Source organism: Gavialis gangeticus, unplaced genomic scaffold (assembly GCF_001723915.1).
Source record: "Gavialis gangeticus isolate Ggan-Ray unplaced genomic scaffold, GavGan_comp1, whole genome shotgun sequence".
NCBI classification, from domain to species: domain Eukaryota; kingdom Metazoa; phylum Chordata; order Crocodylia; family Gavialidae; genus Gavialis; species Gavialis gangeticus.
In genome coordinates, this window is record NW_017729003.1 from 4,482,845 (window position 1) to 4,498,844 (window position 16,000).

General features: G+C 39.4%; 1 protein-coding gene across 2 annotated transcripts in view; it reads right to left on the reverse strand.

Annotated features, from left to right (window-relative positions):
- PCDH15 (protocadherin related 15) overlaps positions 1-16,000 on the reverse strand; it is a 1,188,119-nt gene that overhangs the window by 952,515 nt on the left and 219,604 nt on the right. Inside the window, exons 3-4 of one of the 2 annotated variants that reach the window (XM_019507770.1) lie at positions 997-1,011; positions 266-331 (exon numbers count right to left, since the gene is read on the reverse strand). In XM_019507770.1, the coding sequence (XP_019363315.1) occupies positions 266-331; positions 997-1,011 (81 nt within the window). The remainder of the gene's footprint in view (positions 1-265; positions 332-996; positions 1,012-16,000) is intronic. The other variant, XM_019507771.1, reaches the window with a different exon arrangement.

A 16,000-nucleotide genomic window follows, 5' to 3' on the forward strand; every position in this document is an offset into this window, starting at 1 on the left:
CTGGATGAATACCTTGTTGGGGTCATTTGACCCCAGTACTCTTTCGTGCCATGGCAGGGGGTCGGACTTGATGATCTGCTCAGGTCCCTTCTGACCCTACCAACTATGAAACTGAAACTATAATTCCAGATCCTAACATTTTCATCTTCTTCTTCTTGTCCTTAAAAAAATGAGAATCCATCAAACCTGCGTTCTATTTTTAATAATGTTCACTATTGATAAGAATAATATAGCACAGTGGCAGTGAAAAAAATGGCACACTCACCATTTCGACTTTCTTCATCAATAGCAACTATTGTGGCTGGAGGACCTGTTCTGGCCAGCTTGCAGTCTATAAAAATGAAACCAGAAGTTATTTCTAAACCAAGAGTATATTCCGTATATATGAAAACATTATACTGACACAATGATCAACAAACAAGGTAAGCTTGAAATACTAATCTAATAACTATCATAAGGACTAAAACCTAAAACTTTAATTTATCTCTTATTCAGATAAACTCTTTTTAAAGCATATGAGAATTTGGTGGAGAAAGACCTAAATAAAGACCTTAGGTTCTGGGTCCACCTGTGAACACACAGTTCACAACATATTCCCAATGGTACTTTAGCATCTTCTACTGGTTATGACACTTACTTTCCATGTCATGAATGTACACACCAATCCTGGCAACAACACAACACAACACAGTTAACTTACTACACCATAAACCTATTCATGTCTTGCTTCAGTTATACCAACTGGGACCAATGTGAAAAAGTAGTCCTTCAGGACAGAGATAACGTAATGGTAATTCAACCAAAAGAAATAACATAAAGGAGTGATTAAAAAGGGATAAATTGTAATTAAAGTTTCACAACAGAAACAAAACTAATTGGAATTAAATTGCAACAAAAGGATCTAATTAAAGAGAGTGAACAGAATTTTAATAACATTGTAAAAAAATAAAAATGAATAACAGACAAGCAATGCTCAGGAAGTTTTTGCCATCTTACCCTCATATTGCCAGTCTGGAGTCAAAAGTTTAGAGTCATCAATGGAGGCAGAGAAGAATAATGAAAGAAAATAAAGGAGATTTTATTGTTTTTGTTTAGAGACACAAAGAAGTACACACACAGCTTCTAGATATAGAGATGTAAACTTCTGACTTTATATATAGGCACATATACCAAATTTGATGTGTGCATGTTGTACACAACTGAGCTATGCATATAAAATAGAAAGAAAAATATTTATGGCTTTAGATCATGCACTGGAAAAAATGTTCTAAATTTAAAAACTTTAATCACTCTTCAGTTTGAAAGATGTGTTGAATAATATCTTGCATTCCAATGTTTGTCTAACTATCCCAACTATAAAGATGGTCCAATAAAAGATATTGCCATAAGCAATCCTTGCCTCTTATGAACTGTCACACAGTAACTCTGATGTGGGTAGATGAAGGAGAATGTATCGTATTTCATAGTGGGCAACTGAATAAGAGGCTAAGGTCTAGGTTTCTCAGCTATTTGGACATTGCCCTACTCAGCAGGCTTAAGTAATTTAGCTATCTAAATCCCATTTTCAAATATTACTTCAAAAGCATCTCAGTTATGTTGATTTCTATTATGGGACTCAGGGTTTCTGAAAATACTACTTGCTAACCTGAACATTTTCACAACTCAGTATCTGAAAATAACTGAAAACTGGCCCTTTGGAATGCACGCAAAGCTCAAACATTTCTAACAGTTATGTGGACTATTGCCAGCCATGGGGAGCTGTAATGAGAAAATATCATGGTGATTTTTTTATTCCCAATTAACATTACACACTCTATATTTAGGGTGCATACAAGCATTATATTTCTACCAGTGGAATCACAGGTCCATCAGACCAATACTGCAGATCTTGTAGAAACTTCTACCTTGTCTGACAACATAGAAGTTTCCCCCAGTTGACCATCTACCCATAGAACAAACACTTGCACACTCATCTGATTGATAGACACTCCAGTGCTATCCCCTGACTTTCCAACTCATAGTGCCCTCTCCCCACACCATCTCCTGATGGACAGTTTATAAGTTGGTTGGATCCTCTGCTCCAGTCAAGTCACAGAACAAAACCCTCCCCTTGTTAACTTTGGGGCTGGGAAAGCTCAGCCTCTTTCCACAGCCCTGCAGTTGACAACCCCCAGCCTCCAAGGCTTTAAGCATAGCTTGGCCCCAACTGCCTTACCTAGGGTCCTGGGGCCTTCCCAGGGCAGTAGTGGTGCTGAACCTTTGTCTTGGAGCCTGGCCAGCAGCCAGCGTGGCTCTGTTTGGCCAGCCCCCCTTTCTGCAGCACACACTGCTGCCACATGCTCCACACCACTTTTTTTAGTGATTTAAAAAAAAAAAACCAGGATCTCCTGGTGTAAGAAAAGGAACACCAGACTGCAAAATAGCAGTGAGGTGAATGCAGCACATACATGCTCATGGGGACATGCTCTTAGAGAGCACCATGGTATCGAACTATAGGCTCCAATTTTCCTAATGTATACAAGGGTTATGTGGTAAAAAAAAACAAAAAATGTAGCAGCATTTCTTCAGCTCTGTGACTGGGCCAGAACACAAAAGGGTGTTAGCCATTCATTCCCCACTTTCCCCTGCAACTGAGTTCAGCAAGAGAAGTGGAGAAGGGACAGGGAAAACGGTGGCAATACCCAACCTCTGGATTCTGAAACCATGCAAAAACAGGATCCGGCTAGAGCTTGCTCAGATCAGCTGATGTTCTCAATATAGACCTCACTGCACAAGTGGAGCTCAAGCAGGAGCTGACCAGGTGGTCATTGTAAAACTCACTGTATGTGTGTGCCACCACCAAAAGGGGAGCAAGATCACACTACCACACCCTGCCTGAATCTACCTGTGCACAAACCAGATTTGAAATTTAATGCTTTTATTTTGTTTTCCTCAGAGAATCTAAATGGATGCATTTATTTTGCTACGCTTTGATCTTGTTTCTTATTTTTACATGACAGTTTGATTGGTAAATATGGAATGAGTATTTGTGCATGAAGTGGATCCAAATCAAATATGAAATACTGAGAGTTTTCACAATTTGTCTTCTTACGTTTCAGTGGTAAACTGTTATTTGGAAATGTAGGCCTGGCTGCAGGAAAAAAAGAGCTATTACAAGTCGAAAGAGACACTGAAATGTATTACAAGTTAACACTGAACCAACTAAAAGATAGAGTTGTAGCAATAATTCAGTAAGGGGAAAAGAAAAGAACAGGATGCCGAGAGACAAGTCCAGAATATAGATTCTCTTTGTTACAGCAAAAATGGGTTTCTCAGGAAATTTACATGTCTGACGGGTAGTGAAATCCTTAATGTACAGTTTTACATAAAGCACCAGTTAAATCTCTGGCTGCATTTTGAGATTTCTCTCTAATTTCCTTTCCCTCATCCCATAAAAAGACTAATGGAATAGTCATGATCTTGTTTTAGGATAACATTCCCTGGCTCAAATTCCTCAAGTTATTGAAAAAAATTCTTTAATTTTACAAAATGTTTATTGGGCATCAAGGAGAATGAGACAGTTTAAAATATTTTTAAAACAGAAACTGTGTTGTTAATACCTTTACTTGCATTTTGCATATACTTTGATTACAAAAAAAAATGAGCATAGAAAATGCCTGGAGAGACATTTCAAGCAGAGCTAGTCTAAGACACTGGTAAAACCTGGTTTAGAAAACAGTGTATGATTCAGATTACACATGCTCAAGAAAGAGGAGTTTAAGCATCTGCTTAGAAGCATTAACTAGGATGATTAGGTAAATGGAGGACCTATTCTACAAGATGAGATAAATAACAAGATTAGCTTGTTTAGTTTTACAAAAATGAAAACTGAGAAGAGATCTGATTGGCCTCTATATACATCAGGCCTGTAGGATTAAATATCAAGGAACGCAAAAGAGCTATTATCTTGAAGCACAATGCTGTCATGAGAAATAATTACTTAAAAATGGTATTGGCCATGAATACATTAATCTGAAATTTAGAAGGTTTCTAACGATACATGAAATGATGTTACAGCCTTTGTATAGGTGTCTGGCCTGCACTTAAGTGATTTTAAGATGCACTTTGACTAGCTTGGCTAAGTACAGACATTTGGGAGTGTTAGGAGTAGGTTAAATGAATTCAAAATGACAGCCCCATAGCAGGTAAGTCAGGATTGGGAGGGCTAGCTGTGGGATTGGGGGTCAAACAGGGTGAAGGGGATCGGAGGTCTGCCAGTGGACATTGGGGCAAGAGTGACCTGCGGGTGGGGTGGGGGTGCGGCATGAGTCACAAGGGGTAGGGGGAGCAGGAACAATGTGAAACTACACCACCATTCATGCCAGACCTCCCCCCACTAGGACTTACTTGTTCTCTTCTAACCATGGTGAACATTGATTAAAGCAGCTGCATCCAGAGTGGCTTGTGGGACAGGGTTTGAGAGCACTGGCTAGGGGGGAGCAAGAGGCTGGGGACAGGGGGGAAATAGACGAAAGCAGGAGAAAGGGGGACTGAAAAGAGTAACCCTGGGGCTGGGGCCAATGTTTGGGTTTTCCCGTCCCTGGGGAAGTGGACAGAAGTTCCATGCACAAGTTTGACCTGAACTGAATGAGTCTCGTAACTACATAGATCCAGGTTTATCTTAAACTGGGTTCTGCAATTTGTAAACCAGTTTGTATGTATGAAACTTCTATTCTGTTACAGGTTTAGACTGATTGCCAGCCACTGAGAGTGGGTCTGAAAGTGTAAGGTCAGCAGCAGGATGAGCTAAACTTAAATTGGGTGGCCATTTTGAACCTGATTTACCCTCCCAAAAGTCTGTAGTTAGCTTTTATGGAAAGGATTTTATAATATAGTTGCCTCCATCTGCAGGGAATTGGACTCAATGTTTGTGTTTGTTTTCGCCAGATGTATGCCTTGTGTTCTTAACTGGAAAGGATTTCTACTGTGTTATAATGGTAACCAATCTACAACAAGAAAAAGAAATTGTCAACTAGCATGTCACTAAAAATTACAAGGATCTCATTGAAAAATATTTCATCAGAAGTAGAAAATATGAATTTTAAACATGCCTATCCAGTTCTGATATGTTTGATGACCCTTACCACTATATTTCTGTATTTGGCTTCAAAGTTAGCAAACAAAAACCTGTAGTAAAATTGCTATTCATAAGACTAATATTGTTGATCTTAATATTTTTTAATTCAAAATGATACTATTAATTACTGGAACAAAGCTGTAAGTTTCACCTAGGCAACAAAATGTGTTTTAATAAGAATTGCACAATATTAAAGTTTGATATTTTTAACAGATATTTAAAAAGAAATAGGAGCCTTGATGCCTTAAAGAGTACTACCTTCAATCATTTTCACTTACAGAGTCCATTTCAGGTTTCTTGTTGATTTAGGCATATTCACTTTGAAGAAAGCACACAATGGATGAAATCGTGAAATGAGATCCCATTTTACATATTGGATGTCTATACTTTAGCAAACAAATAAATAAACTTGACCTTAAGCTCACATGCATAATGGAGGTGTTATGGAAGTAAACCTATCTAAAACTAAACAGAAAACATTTCCAAGGAATAAATCTGCTGAATACATAATAGATTTTAACAAACACATATGTTTTGTTCATCAATACAATGTTATTTATAATAAGAGGCTATATTCATTTTTATGCATATCACACTTTATTATAGAAGTTGTACTGTATATTTTAGAAGCTTTGTATTGCTCTTAATTGGATTATACAATTTAATTAGATCTTTCCAACAATATTCCAATAATATTCACTAAAGTCATTAATAGCCACAGCTTTGCATAATCACTTCACTTGGCATCAGACACTTTTGAGATATATTAAGCTTTTTTTCTATCTTTTCTTTTTAAACCCACAACAGAATGTACAAATGGTACTTATTAGGGGTGTGCAAAGTGGGCCCTACTCGTTTCGGATTTTGATTCAGCCCGAATCAGGGACAGCGATTTGATTCATTGATTTGGATCACTGTGTCTAATTTGATTCAGCTGAATCCGAATCTGAAAATTCAACCCCAAAAATGTGCTGGGGAACCCCAAAGAATGAGCTCCCTCCCCTCCATTTTCCCCCTCCCACCATTGGCAAAGAACAGAGGCCATTGCTAGGGGAAAGGCTATAGGCTTGCAGCCAACATCTAGATTCCCCTCCTCCCCCCTGGAACCAACAGTGAACTTCTGTTTGGTCTAGCAGATCCTTGTAACTCAGAACACTTTCTGCAAAGCATTCTCAGAGCAAGGAGCTGCACTTCTGTTTGTGCACAAACAGTCTAAAGATTTACAGTTACTTTAGACTGAGAAAACAATTATTTCAAAAGTATCTCAGAAGGCTGTGCATACATTAGCAAAGGTTATTTCCTAGTTAGGTTTCCTAGCAAAGGTTATTCATTTAGAAGGCACTTACAAAAAAATGACTTTTCTGATATCCCCACTCCTGGGAACACTTTAATTGAACAATTGACCATCACTATCAGAAAGAAAGGAACAAAACCAATGGGTGAGGGAGTGAGGAAGGAAAGAGAACAAGAAAAATATCCCTTTACGTATGTGACAATGTATTAGCACCTTAAAATTATGCCAAAAACACCAGAAGGAAGGAATGTGATTAAATTTGTTCTTGCAGAAGTGACAAAAATAAAAACATTTATAAATGCAAGAAGACAGGGGGTCAAAAGTTACTCCACTTATTTAAAAAATAAAAAATGGAACTGTGGTAGTGTCCCAACAAATTGGCTTGCCCTATTAAAGCCATTCTATTTGATTGTCTGCACAGGCCGTCTGTTGGTCTGGATCGTCTGATAATTCAGTCATTAGGCCAAATAACTTGCAATGTTATTCCTTCCAGAATTGGAACATCTGTGACAAATGCATGGTTGGCCCTTCTTACTGGAGATGTAGGACTCCAAGTATTTTCCCTGGTGTACTTCACTACACTACTAACTCAAACACATCCAAGTTGAGTTTCTTCTAACGCACCTCATTGTCTTTAAAATATCATCAGTCTATGCCCAACTCACTCATTCTTTTATTCTTCCTTATGTCTGCTACAGGAGCCCCCATCTAAACAATGCCTATTTCCCAAGATCTTTTACCAGGGTGTTCTTGCTTCCTACAGGATTTCTTTCTTCTTCCAGATCTTCTCCTAGCAAGAAATGTGTTTTAGCCCCATATCTTTTATCTTAACCTCCTGGACTTCCTTCTTTAACTCCACCACACCTAGAGATGGCCAGGAAGGGCTAATCCAGGCCATTGACATGATTTAGAACTTTCTCTGGACCTATAATCCACTTACCAGGCTTTCTGGAAGTTCACAACAACAAAATGACTGGTTGTCCCTTTCTCAAAGGGGTCCAGCTATTTTGTTTCTGATGGCTAGAAAATTATATTTAGAACTTGGCTTTTAGAAATCAGCCAGTGGGAAGAGCAGATATTTAATTAGAACAACAGTCCAGGGGAACTGCAAGAGTTAACTGGTTTCTAAAGTTTGTTTGTGGTGAAGATTCACATTCTCAGCAGTTTAGCATCCAAGGGTCCAAGAGTAGCACACAGACAGGTACATAGACCCAGTGAGTGTGGGCGAGTGAGGAGGCCCAGTGGAGGTATAGTGGCCCAGCAAGGGGCCAGGAATAAAGTAGGCCAACAGTTGTAGAATTGCTCAGTCAATGCTCAGGTGAGGGTAGTGGGAGACACCCAAAAGACTGTGCCAGAGCTGACTGAGGAGTGGAGAGCTAAGCTTGAAGCTGGGTGAGGCCAGGTGGTATGAGTGGGCCCTGAGAGAAGGCAGTATGAAAGAGGCTGGGTAAGAGCCAGTGGAGTAAATGGGACTCCGGTGAGAGATGGGTGGCGTTAGAGTGGCCCTGCAGGGCTGTAGATTAGACCTACAACTGTGTGCCCAGTTTGCTCTGGCTATAGGCCAGAGAGGTAACACACACAGAGCAACGCCTGCAAGGCATGGGACCCACAGAGGGGAGGTTGAATAGGTGTTAAGGCCCTTGTCAGTAAGGCCAGTAATGGGTAGCCTCCTGCCTTAGTAACAACTTTCATAGTTTTCCATCAAGGTGTGGCAGTAAAGAGAAGCAGGTGGTTACCCTAGGATCAGGGCATCTGGCCAAGACCTGATGAGGAGGCCACCCTCTTACAGTGAGAAATCCCCTTTCAGGGTGTTTGGGGGTGAACTCAATGGTAGCATCTCTCAAATCAACTCTCAGTTCAGGAGCACCACAAAGTATTCTTTCAATCTTGGTTGAATTGATTCATTATTTTTGAGAAGCATCAAATCATCCTGTGATCAAATTGGAGGTTGGAACATAGATGCTTTTGAATGATCCAAGATATATCATCTTCTGCATGCACATGAATAATCAAACCTATCATTTAAATGGCAATAAGCTGTCCTAAATTTTTTAAACAATGTTAAAGATTTATTAAAAATTTTAACAATTATTGTGGACCACATTTTTGCTCAACAAGTCATTATTACCTCTTTCATATATTTGTACCGAAAAAATCTCGTTGTTTTGCTGACCCAGAAACTGAGAAAAGAAACAGGATGGAGTTCCCACTTTTTCTATAGAAAATCATAGTGGTCAGGGTCACAAGCCAATGGACCAAAGGGAGGAACTAGTAAAAGATCAAGGAGCATCAACAACTGTGTTAATATACAGTTAGTATCTTAAATTTTCACCCCCTCTCCCTCCACTATACATCCACAACCTCCAGAGGAGTCCTGAGATAAGTCTCAGAGTGCTCAATTAGCCACAGTCTGCAGCTGACCCCTCAGTATAAGTCCAGCTCCTCCAGTCCACCCAGTCCTGGCTGACAAATCCAGTGAGACTCCAAGCTCCACTGTGCACTCCTGCTATGTAGGACCATTCTCTAAATGAAGGCATTGCAAATTCTCTCTTTTCTTCTCACTCCAGACACAAACTTCCTCTCCTGCATATTCCTTTTCTTCCCTGACTCCTAGCACCTGTGAGTTTCTAGGAGTTGTAGTCTTAATTAGGAGTCATCACAGCTCTGCAGCATGCACCTTGATTCCTTCTGCTGTGAGACACATTACTATATTTTAAAAAGCCATTTCACAAAAAAATGACAACACATTTTCCATAGCCCAAGATGCAAAACCAAGGTCCAGAACTGGTTAATTATGTCACCTGCAGTCTTCCAGCAACCTGAACTGTTGAAATGGAGACAAAAAACATGTTTCCTAATCTTTTGCTCTTTTTGTTCCCCATATTTGCATGCATTCATTTAGCATGCATTTCATTTTCAAGTTCCCCCAAAGTCATTCAATGCCTTTAAAAATATTTCTCCCCCAAACAAGGATATTTACACTCCTCCTCTTCCAATTCTCTTGAGAGAAGAGAAAAGATTAGTTGTTTGCGAAAATGAGGCAACATTTTAAAATATTGTTATTTTTTAAAATTCCCATTTTTTTTCAGAGACAGAGAGCAAGTGAACCCTGGCATTTATTAAACACTTGAAAGTTCTTGTTAATTTATTAACAGAAAAAGCCAAAGTCTTGAAAACAAACCTCAAGTTCAACTAATTGTTAAATTTTCCAGCTATAATCAAAGTAATAAATAGTACAAAATATTACATATAATAACCTCAATGAAACATAGTACAGTGGTAGAGCTCCTTGTTAAGGGGCAGTGTCTTACTTGTTTGTCCGATGCTAGGTGCTCATATGATGTCCATTAAATGACTTAAGTAGAACAAGATGATTGGAAGGGACCTCAAGGGTCATCTAGACCCTTGAGGGTAAAACAAGAAAAACAATTCAGCACACAAGTATAAGATTACTCAAAAGTGATACGTGTCCAGAAATGAAATTCCATTAGGTCCACTTCTCTGTAGCCAGAAGTTGATATTGTGAAATATTACGCAATCAAGGGCAGTGTTATAGTGACATCCATCTGCTAGATAAGCACTGAAGAATGAAAAAGATAGGACCCAGGCCTTTTATGGCTCAGAAAAAATATCTTGCAGTTATAACAGCCACCACAACTCATTTATTTCAATAAATTATCTCAGTTGAATTTAACATCCTCTGACTAATAGAGAGAGGAACTGCAACATAGATTCCAGAATAAAAGAGATAAGGAATGGTGGAAAAAATGAAAAAAACATTCATACCTGTGCATATCCAAACCCACCATTACAAGTAAGTGACAGAAAAGAAAAGGTATAAATGGAAGTAGAGGAAGAAGGGCAGAGGAGGGAAGGAGGGAGCAGAAAAATAAAATTAGACAAAAGAAATTGAGGAAGAAAAGAGAAAAAGGAAGACCATAGACTGATATGAAAGATAGAAAATCTGTTTCATAGGACAGAAAGGGAAATCCTGTTGGGAAATGGAAAAATTAACTGAGTGAGCAGTGAAGGCTTTTACCTTGTAAATCAATACGCTCTGAATTTTCATCAATGCATTTAGGTATTTTCCAGAACATTTTCCCTTGGCTTGCCTAACAGTTACCTCTGATTTGATTTAAAAAGTATTAGTGTAAAATACATTGTTTACTTAGGGTATGTACAGCCTTTACATTTAGTTTTTACATTAAGATTAACCTTACTAGGGTCAGGTCAAGCTAAATGACTCTAGCCCAGATAACTTGGGTATATACTTTGCTTCTCCAATTGAAGGGGATTGTTAGCTAGTAGGTATGCTGTGAGGTGGGGACTGCAGACCGCTCAGTTTCCCTCTGCCCCTATAGAACCAGGCCAGGACAGTCAGGGGACTTAACTATATACAAATTTATTTACATTAACTTATTACAAGGGAAAGGAACATGCATATAAACATATGTACAATGTGTATATATAAACCTCAAAGACAAACAATCCTGACACTATACCCCAATGTCCTTGGGCTTTTCCCAAGCCCTATAAAGAAGCTGGTAACTTTAGGGGAGCCCTCTCACTGGAACCTCCCCTTTTAGGAGTCCTTAACTAAATGGGGAGAGGAGGGACTCCCTTCCCCTGTGGGAATCCTCTTTTCCTTGCAACTCACGGCTCCCAGGCCTGGAGGGTGGTCCTTGTCCTCTGCGCCAGGCTGCTCTCTTGCCTGCAGTGGGCTTCGGTGGGGGGCTCGCTGTCCCCTGGAACAGGGTTTCACTATGCAGGGCTTCTGGGGCCTCTGGCTTGGCCCTGTCAGCTGGATCAGTAGCCTGATCACCATCTGGCTCTCTGGACTCAATCTTTTGCTATGGGTCAGAGGCCTGGGCTGCCTCATGTAGCACCAGGCTCGGTCCATTCCCAGACCCTCCATGCAACGCCTCCTGCACCAAGCTCCCAGCCTCATTTTGGGGGTTGCGTCACGCAGCTCCCAGGGTCTGGATGCTATGTGCGGTGCTGCACACAAAGAGCCTAGCTGCTGGAGTCATCTGCCATCCCCCACTGATAGAAGTCTTCAGAACCACTTCTGGGTTACTGCTTCATCCTTCTGAGCAGCTCTCCTCAGCTCCACTCTTCTCTCTTCTCTCTCTCCCAGATGTGCTTTCCTCATGCTGGGCATGCAGCTCAATTTATATGCTCCAGGGCTCCAGCCCTGAAGTCTTCTGGACCTGAGTGTCGCAGTCTTCAGTCAGGTCCATGGCGGGGGGACTCCTCTCCCCCTCCCCTCAGGAAAGGCGTGTGACTGAACTCCTCTTGCTGCCTCCTGATTGGGGGATGAGCTCCACCAATCAAAACAGCAAGAGAGTTCAAGCCTGGGACTCAACCCAAGCTTGAAAAGGCAAGCCTGCTACATGACCATCTGTGCAGGCATTCAGAGGAGGTAAATTGGGCAAAACATAGTGGGTCTCATGTAAGTTAGTACACCTAAAGAGGTGAATTAACATAGTATGGGAACAGGTTAAGCCAATCTATTGAACACTTGTACAGGATCAGAGCAGAGCCCTGGGACTGGAAAAGGCCAGCTGCTTGCCCCAGCCCTGGGGCTGTGATTTTCCTATCCACATTTATCCTAACCAGTCTATTTTTAGCTCACCAACACCAACACCCTTGGACCTACTACCCAATGTCCCAATTCCACCTGCCCCTCCCCCCACCGTCAGTCAATTACAACGAGTTCCCTGCATGGCTTCTGAATGTACACACCACTCTCAGTCTACAGTCATGCAGCCTAAGAGAAGCTGTGTGAATATAGATGGGGTGTGTCAAACAGCTGTGTGCATCCTTACTTAACAGTTGTAAATGTAGTTAGAAATAAAGTTAAAAGAACATTCCACAAAGACATATCCATAAGTAAGACAATGTAATCAAGACATACAATGGCACTTGTTACTCAAATAACTAGATGTGGCACTCTAAGAACACTACTGAAGCACTGTAACTTATAGGTGACATGCAACCTCTTGACTGAAATAAGATTACCTTCCAGAAGTTATTTTCTTAACCTCACTTAATTCAGACATAATTTCAATGTTCAACGTTCCAGTATCAATGCAACCCTTCTGCCAAACACCAGATGACAGTAACAAAGGCTGAGTTCAACTTAGGGATTTTACACAAATCGATTATCTTGCCTCAAGCCCCCACCCAGAAACCCTGGAAAATTATTCCTACCTGAGTGTTTCAATGTGAACTAACTTCCCCACTTGCAAGCAATATTAAAATACAATAGGTTTTATTAATAGAGGGAAAGGAAAATGGAGCAACAAACAGATTTGGGAAATAATCAGTGGCCAACCTCAACTCATTATTACCAGTTTAGCACAGTCAATATATTAGGAGTTCTCCCTTAGTCCTACACAGGGTGAAGAATGTAGTTAGTAGAACCAGTGGAGCTGATAGTCCAAGGTTTTCCTTGCATCCCCACCACTGGGCGGTGGGGCACTGTTCCATAGTAAATGCCAACAAGAATGAAAAATGTGTGTGGTTTCCTCTAGTTAGTGCCAGCATGTAGAAAAGTGAGAACATGTTTGCACATGTGGATTGAAAAAGCTACAACATAGAATAATTCAAGTCAAACTACATTAATTTACTTATTAAAAAATACTGCAAGGAAGTGATTGCATTATGGTAGTGAGTAGTCACAAGGATGGTCAAAAATAACATGAAGAAAATTAATAAGAAATCTATTTAAATGAAATTTAATGGCTTGGGGGAATATAAGAAAAGTTGGTGCCTTTCATTTCTAAAAAAATATTCCAGCAATAACATGCTTCCTGACTCTGAAGGAAGCTCTTGTGAATGTCTGCTTTGCCAGCATTGCAATATTATGCTGTAAACCACCTGACTGACTTGGGCTAAGTGATGTGTGCACCTTCACTGATTTGGAGGACTGGTCATTTTAGCATCATAAAAAGAATGTCTAAAATGGTTAAATTTACAGACAGATCCTAAATTCCCCAAAACAACAGAAATGAGAGTTCCAAATCTATAGCATCTTGAATATGTCTGCATAGATCAAAATCTACTAAAGGGAGGGCCTTTTCTATGTACTGTTATTCCAGCACCACTAACAATACCTTTAAAATAACTGCTGGGTATCGTTTTACAAAAATGAATCTCAGAACACCATCAATTAGTATTCAAGCATTTAAATCCCATTTCAATTAGATATCCCCTTAAATGGATATTGTGTTTACCTACATACTTTATACTTAAATACGAAGTTTATTCAATAAAATAAATTTGAAATGAAATCAAGCATTTAAAATATTAAGGAGAGAATAACATTATTCTCTGAAATGTGTCAATTTGCAGAAGAGTCTCCTAATAGAGCTGCACAGAACCATACATTTAAATCTTCTGAGTAACTAAGCAACCTAATTTACGGGGAAAATGCCTTGTCTTGTTTCCTATGTCAGGGAATTCAGAACTACAGCTGTGCAAATTAGGATAAACTTGGCAAAAACTTTGCATTAGCAGATTTGTATTGAAACCTGTATCGAAAATAGCATAAGAAGGGCTTTCACAGTCTATTTTGAGCTCATCCGGCATGAGAGATACTAATTGTAGAAACCTGGAAGGAAGAACACTGAACTTCAGTTTATATTCATCAAATATGTTTGTGTGTACTTGTAAGCTACATTAGATTTCTGTGCTATGATTCCAATTATATTTCAATTGGTCAGTTAAGTAGCACTCTAAAGTTTATATTTCAGAGATTTAAAGGAAAAATGATATAGTCTAAACAATTACTGGACAACAATAACTCTTTCACCTCAAGTCTTTTTCACCCCTTATTAAATAGGTGAACCTTGATCCACTAATATAAATGGCTCATAAAGAAAGTTACTCCATTGTTGTATGTTTTTTTTTCCACGTAGCAATGGATATCCAAGGTTCATTTGGAATACACATGTAGCCCTAATTGCAAACTTGTTTGATACAAAGACATTTTTCTCCATCCATTTCCTTTCAAATCCATAAAATGTTCATAAAACATTAATAAATGTTCATAAATAGTGTTAAAAAATCATTTGAACATTAGACATGTTAGACAAGTACTAAGTGTTATATAAGTACTAAGTACTGTTGTTAGCTCCTTTATTAGTTTGAAAACAATGCAACACCATCTATCTTTTTCTCTACTGGTCAAAATTGTTCTTGATTGAACATCTGTGTATTTTGTAAGCTGCTAAAAAGATACAGTCAATTTAAGAAAACAGCACTTGTACATAAAAAAGTATGTAGGCACCAGTGCAACAACTAAAATATCCATTATGGAAAGATTTTTAAGTAAGATGATATATGGGAGTAACTCAAGGACAAAATGAAATACCTTAAAATATAATTTTCTTCTTTGAATTGAAAAGATTTGAAGATCAGTCACTTTGCCATGCTGTGGATGATCTTAGAAATTATAATTTTATATTTTATCATTCCAGTACTAATATTCCCAGTTGATGCATTAAGAACAGATGTCCTTAAAAACTTAAAAAATATATTATGCTTCATATCTGAGATTGCACTGGTTCTAGACACTACAACCAAAATTTGAACTTTGTTATTTTAACAACAGCAAGAAAAGATAAAAAATAGATATGCAAGTACTAAAACAGTCACTTCAGGGAAAATAATTAGATAATAATATTTGTAACAGTATTTTAACGCATCTGAATAATCTATGAGCTCCTATACACGTGCAAGGACTCTGCCCCAGTGTGCTGTAATTACAGTGTGTTGGAGCAGACTTAATTGATTGAATCTGTTGAAGCACGGCAATTACAGACTCCAGTATCAGGTGTCTCAACATCCCCATCCTGAAAAATGATAGCGGAGGTGCTTTAACTGAAGCTCATTCGAGAAGCTTTAGTTAAAGCTCCCTGCTGTCATTTTTCAGAACAGGGATACTGATACACATGACGCTCTGGGCACTTGAATTAGTGTGGCTTTCAGAGTTGCACTAATTAAATCCCCCTCCCCCCTGCACCCCTGCCTTCTGGAGTTCTTCTATAAACATCCTATTTGTCCTATTAACATAAGATTATTGCAGGTCCCTCCTGATTTTTTTCTATTATAATTGCACTAAAGGTGTGTACAAAAATTTCATTTCAACCAGTGGAATTGCAGTTCCATCAATTGAAATATTCTGTGAACAAGCATTCACAGAACTTCAACCATTTAAAAATCTTAATGTAGCTGAAATGCCAATTCATTGGGGTATAAACATTTGAATGAATGCTTACAAACAGCCTCAATTGATTGGGAACATGGCAGTGCCCTCCAGCATCCCAGCAATCCCTGCTCCATGCAGATGTTCCATGACTTCTTCTGCACTGTACTGCTGCAGACAGAATGACAGTGAGTCCCTCCCAATGATGGCTCAACTGCTGGGACACCCAGGCCCTCTCCACAGCCCAGAGGTTCTGGGGCTGTCAAATTCCTACCAGACAAGCCATCCACCAGCACTGGACACTGGCCTACCACCCACACCTGCCAGCCCTAATCACCCTTAATCCCTGCCCCCCCCCCCATTCAGACATGGTCTGTCT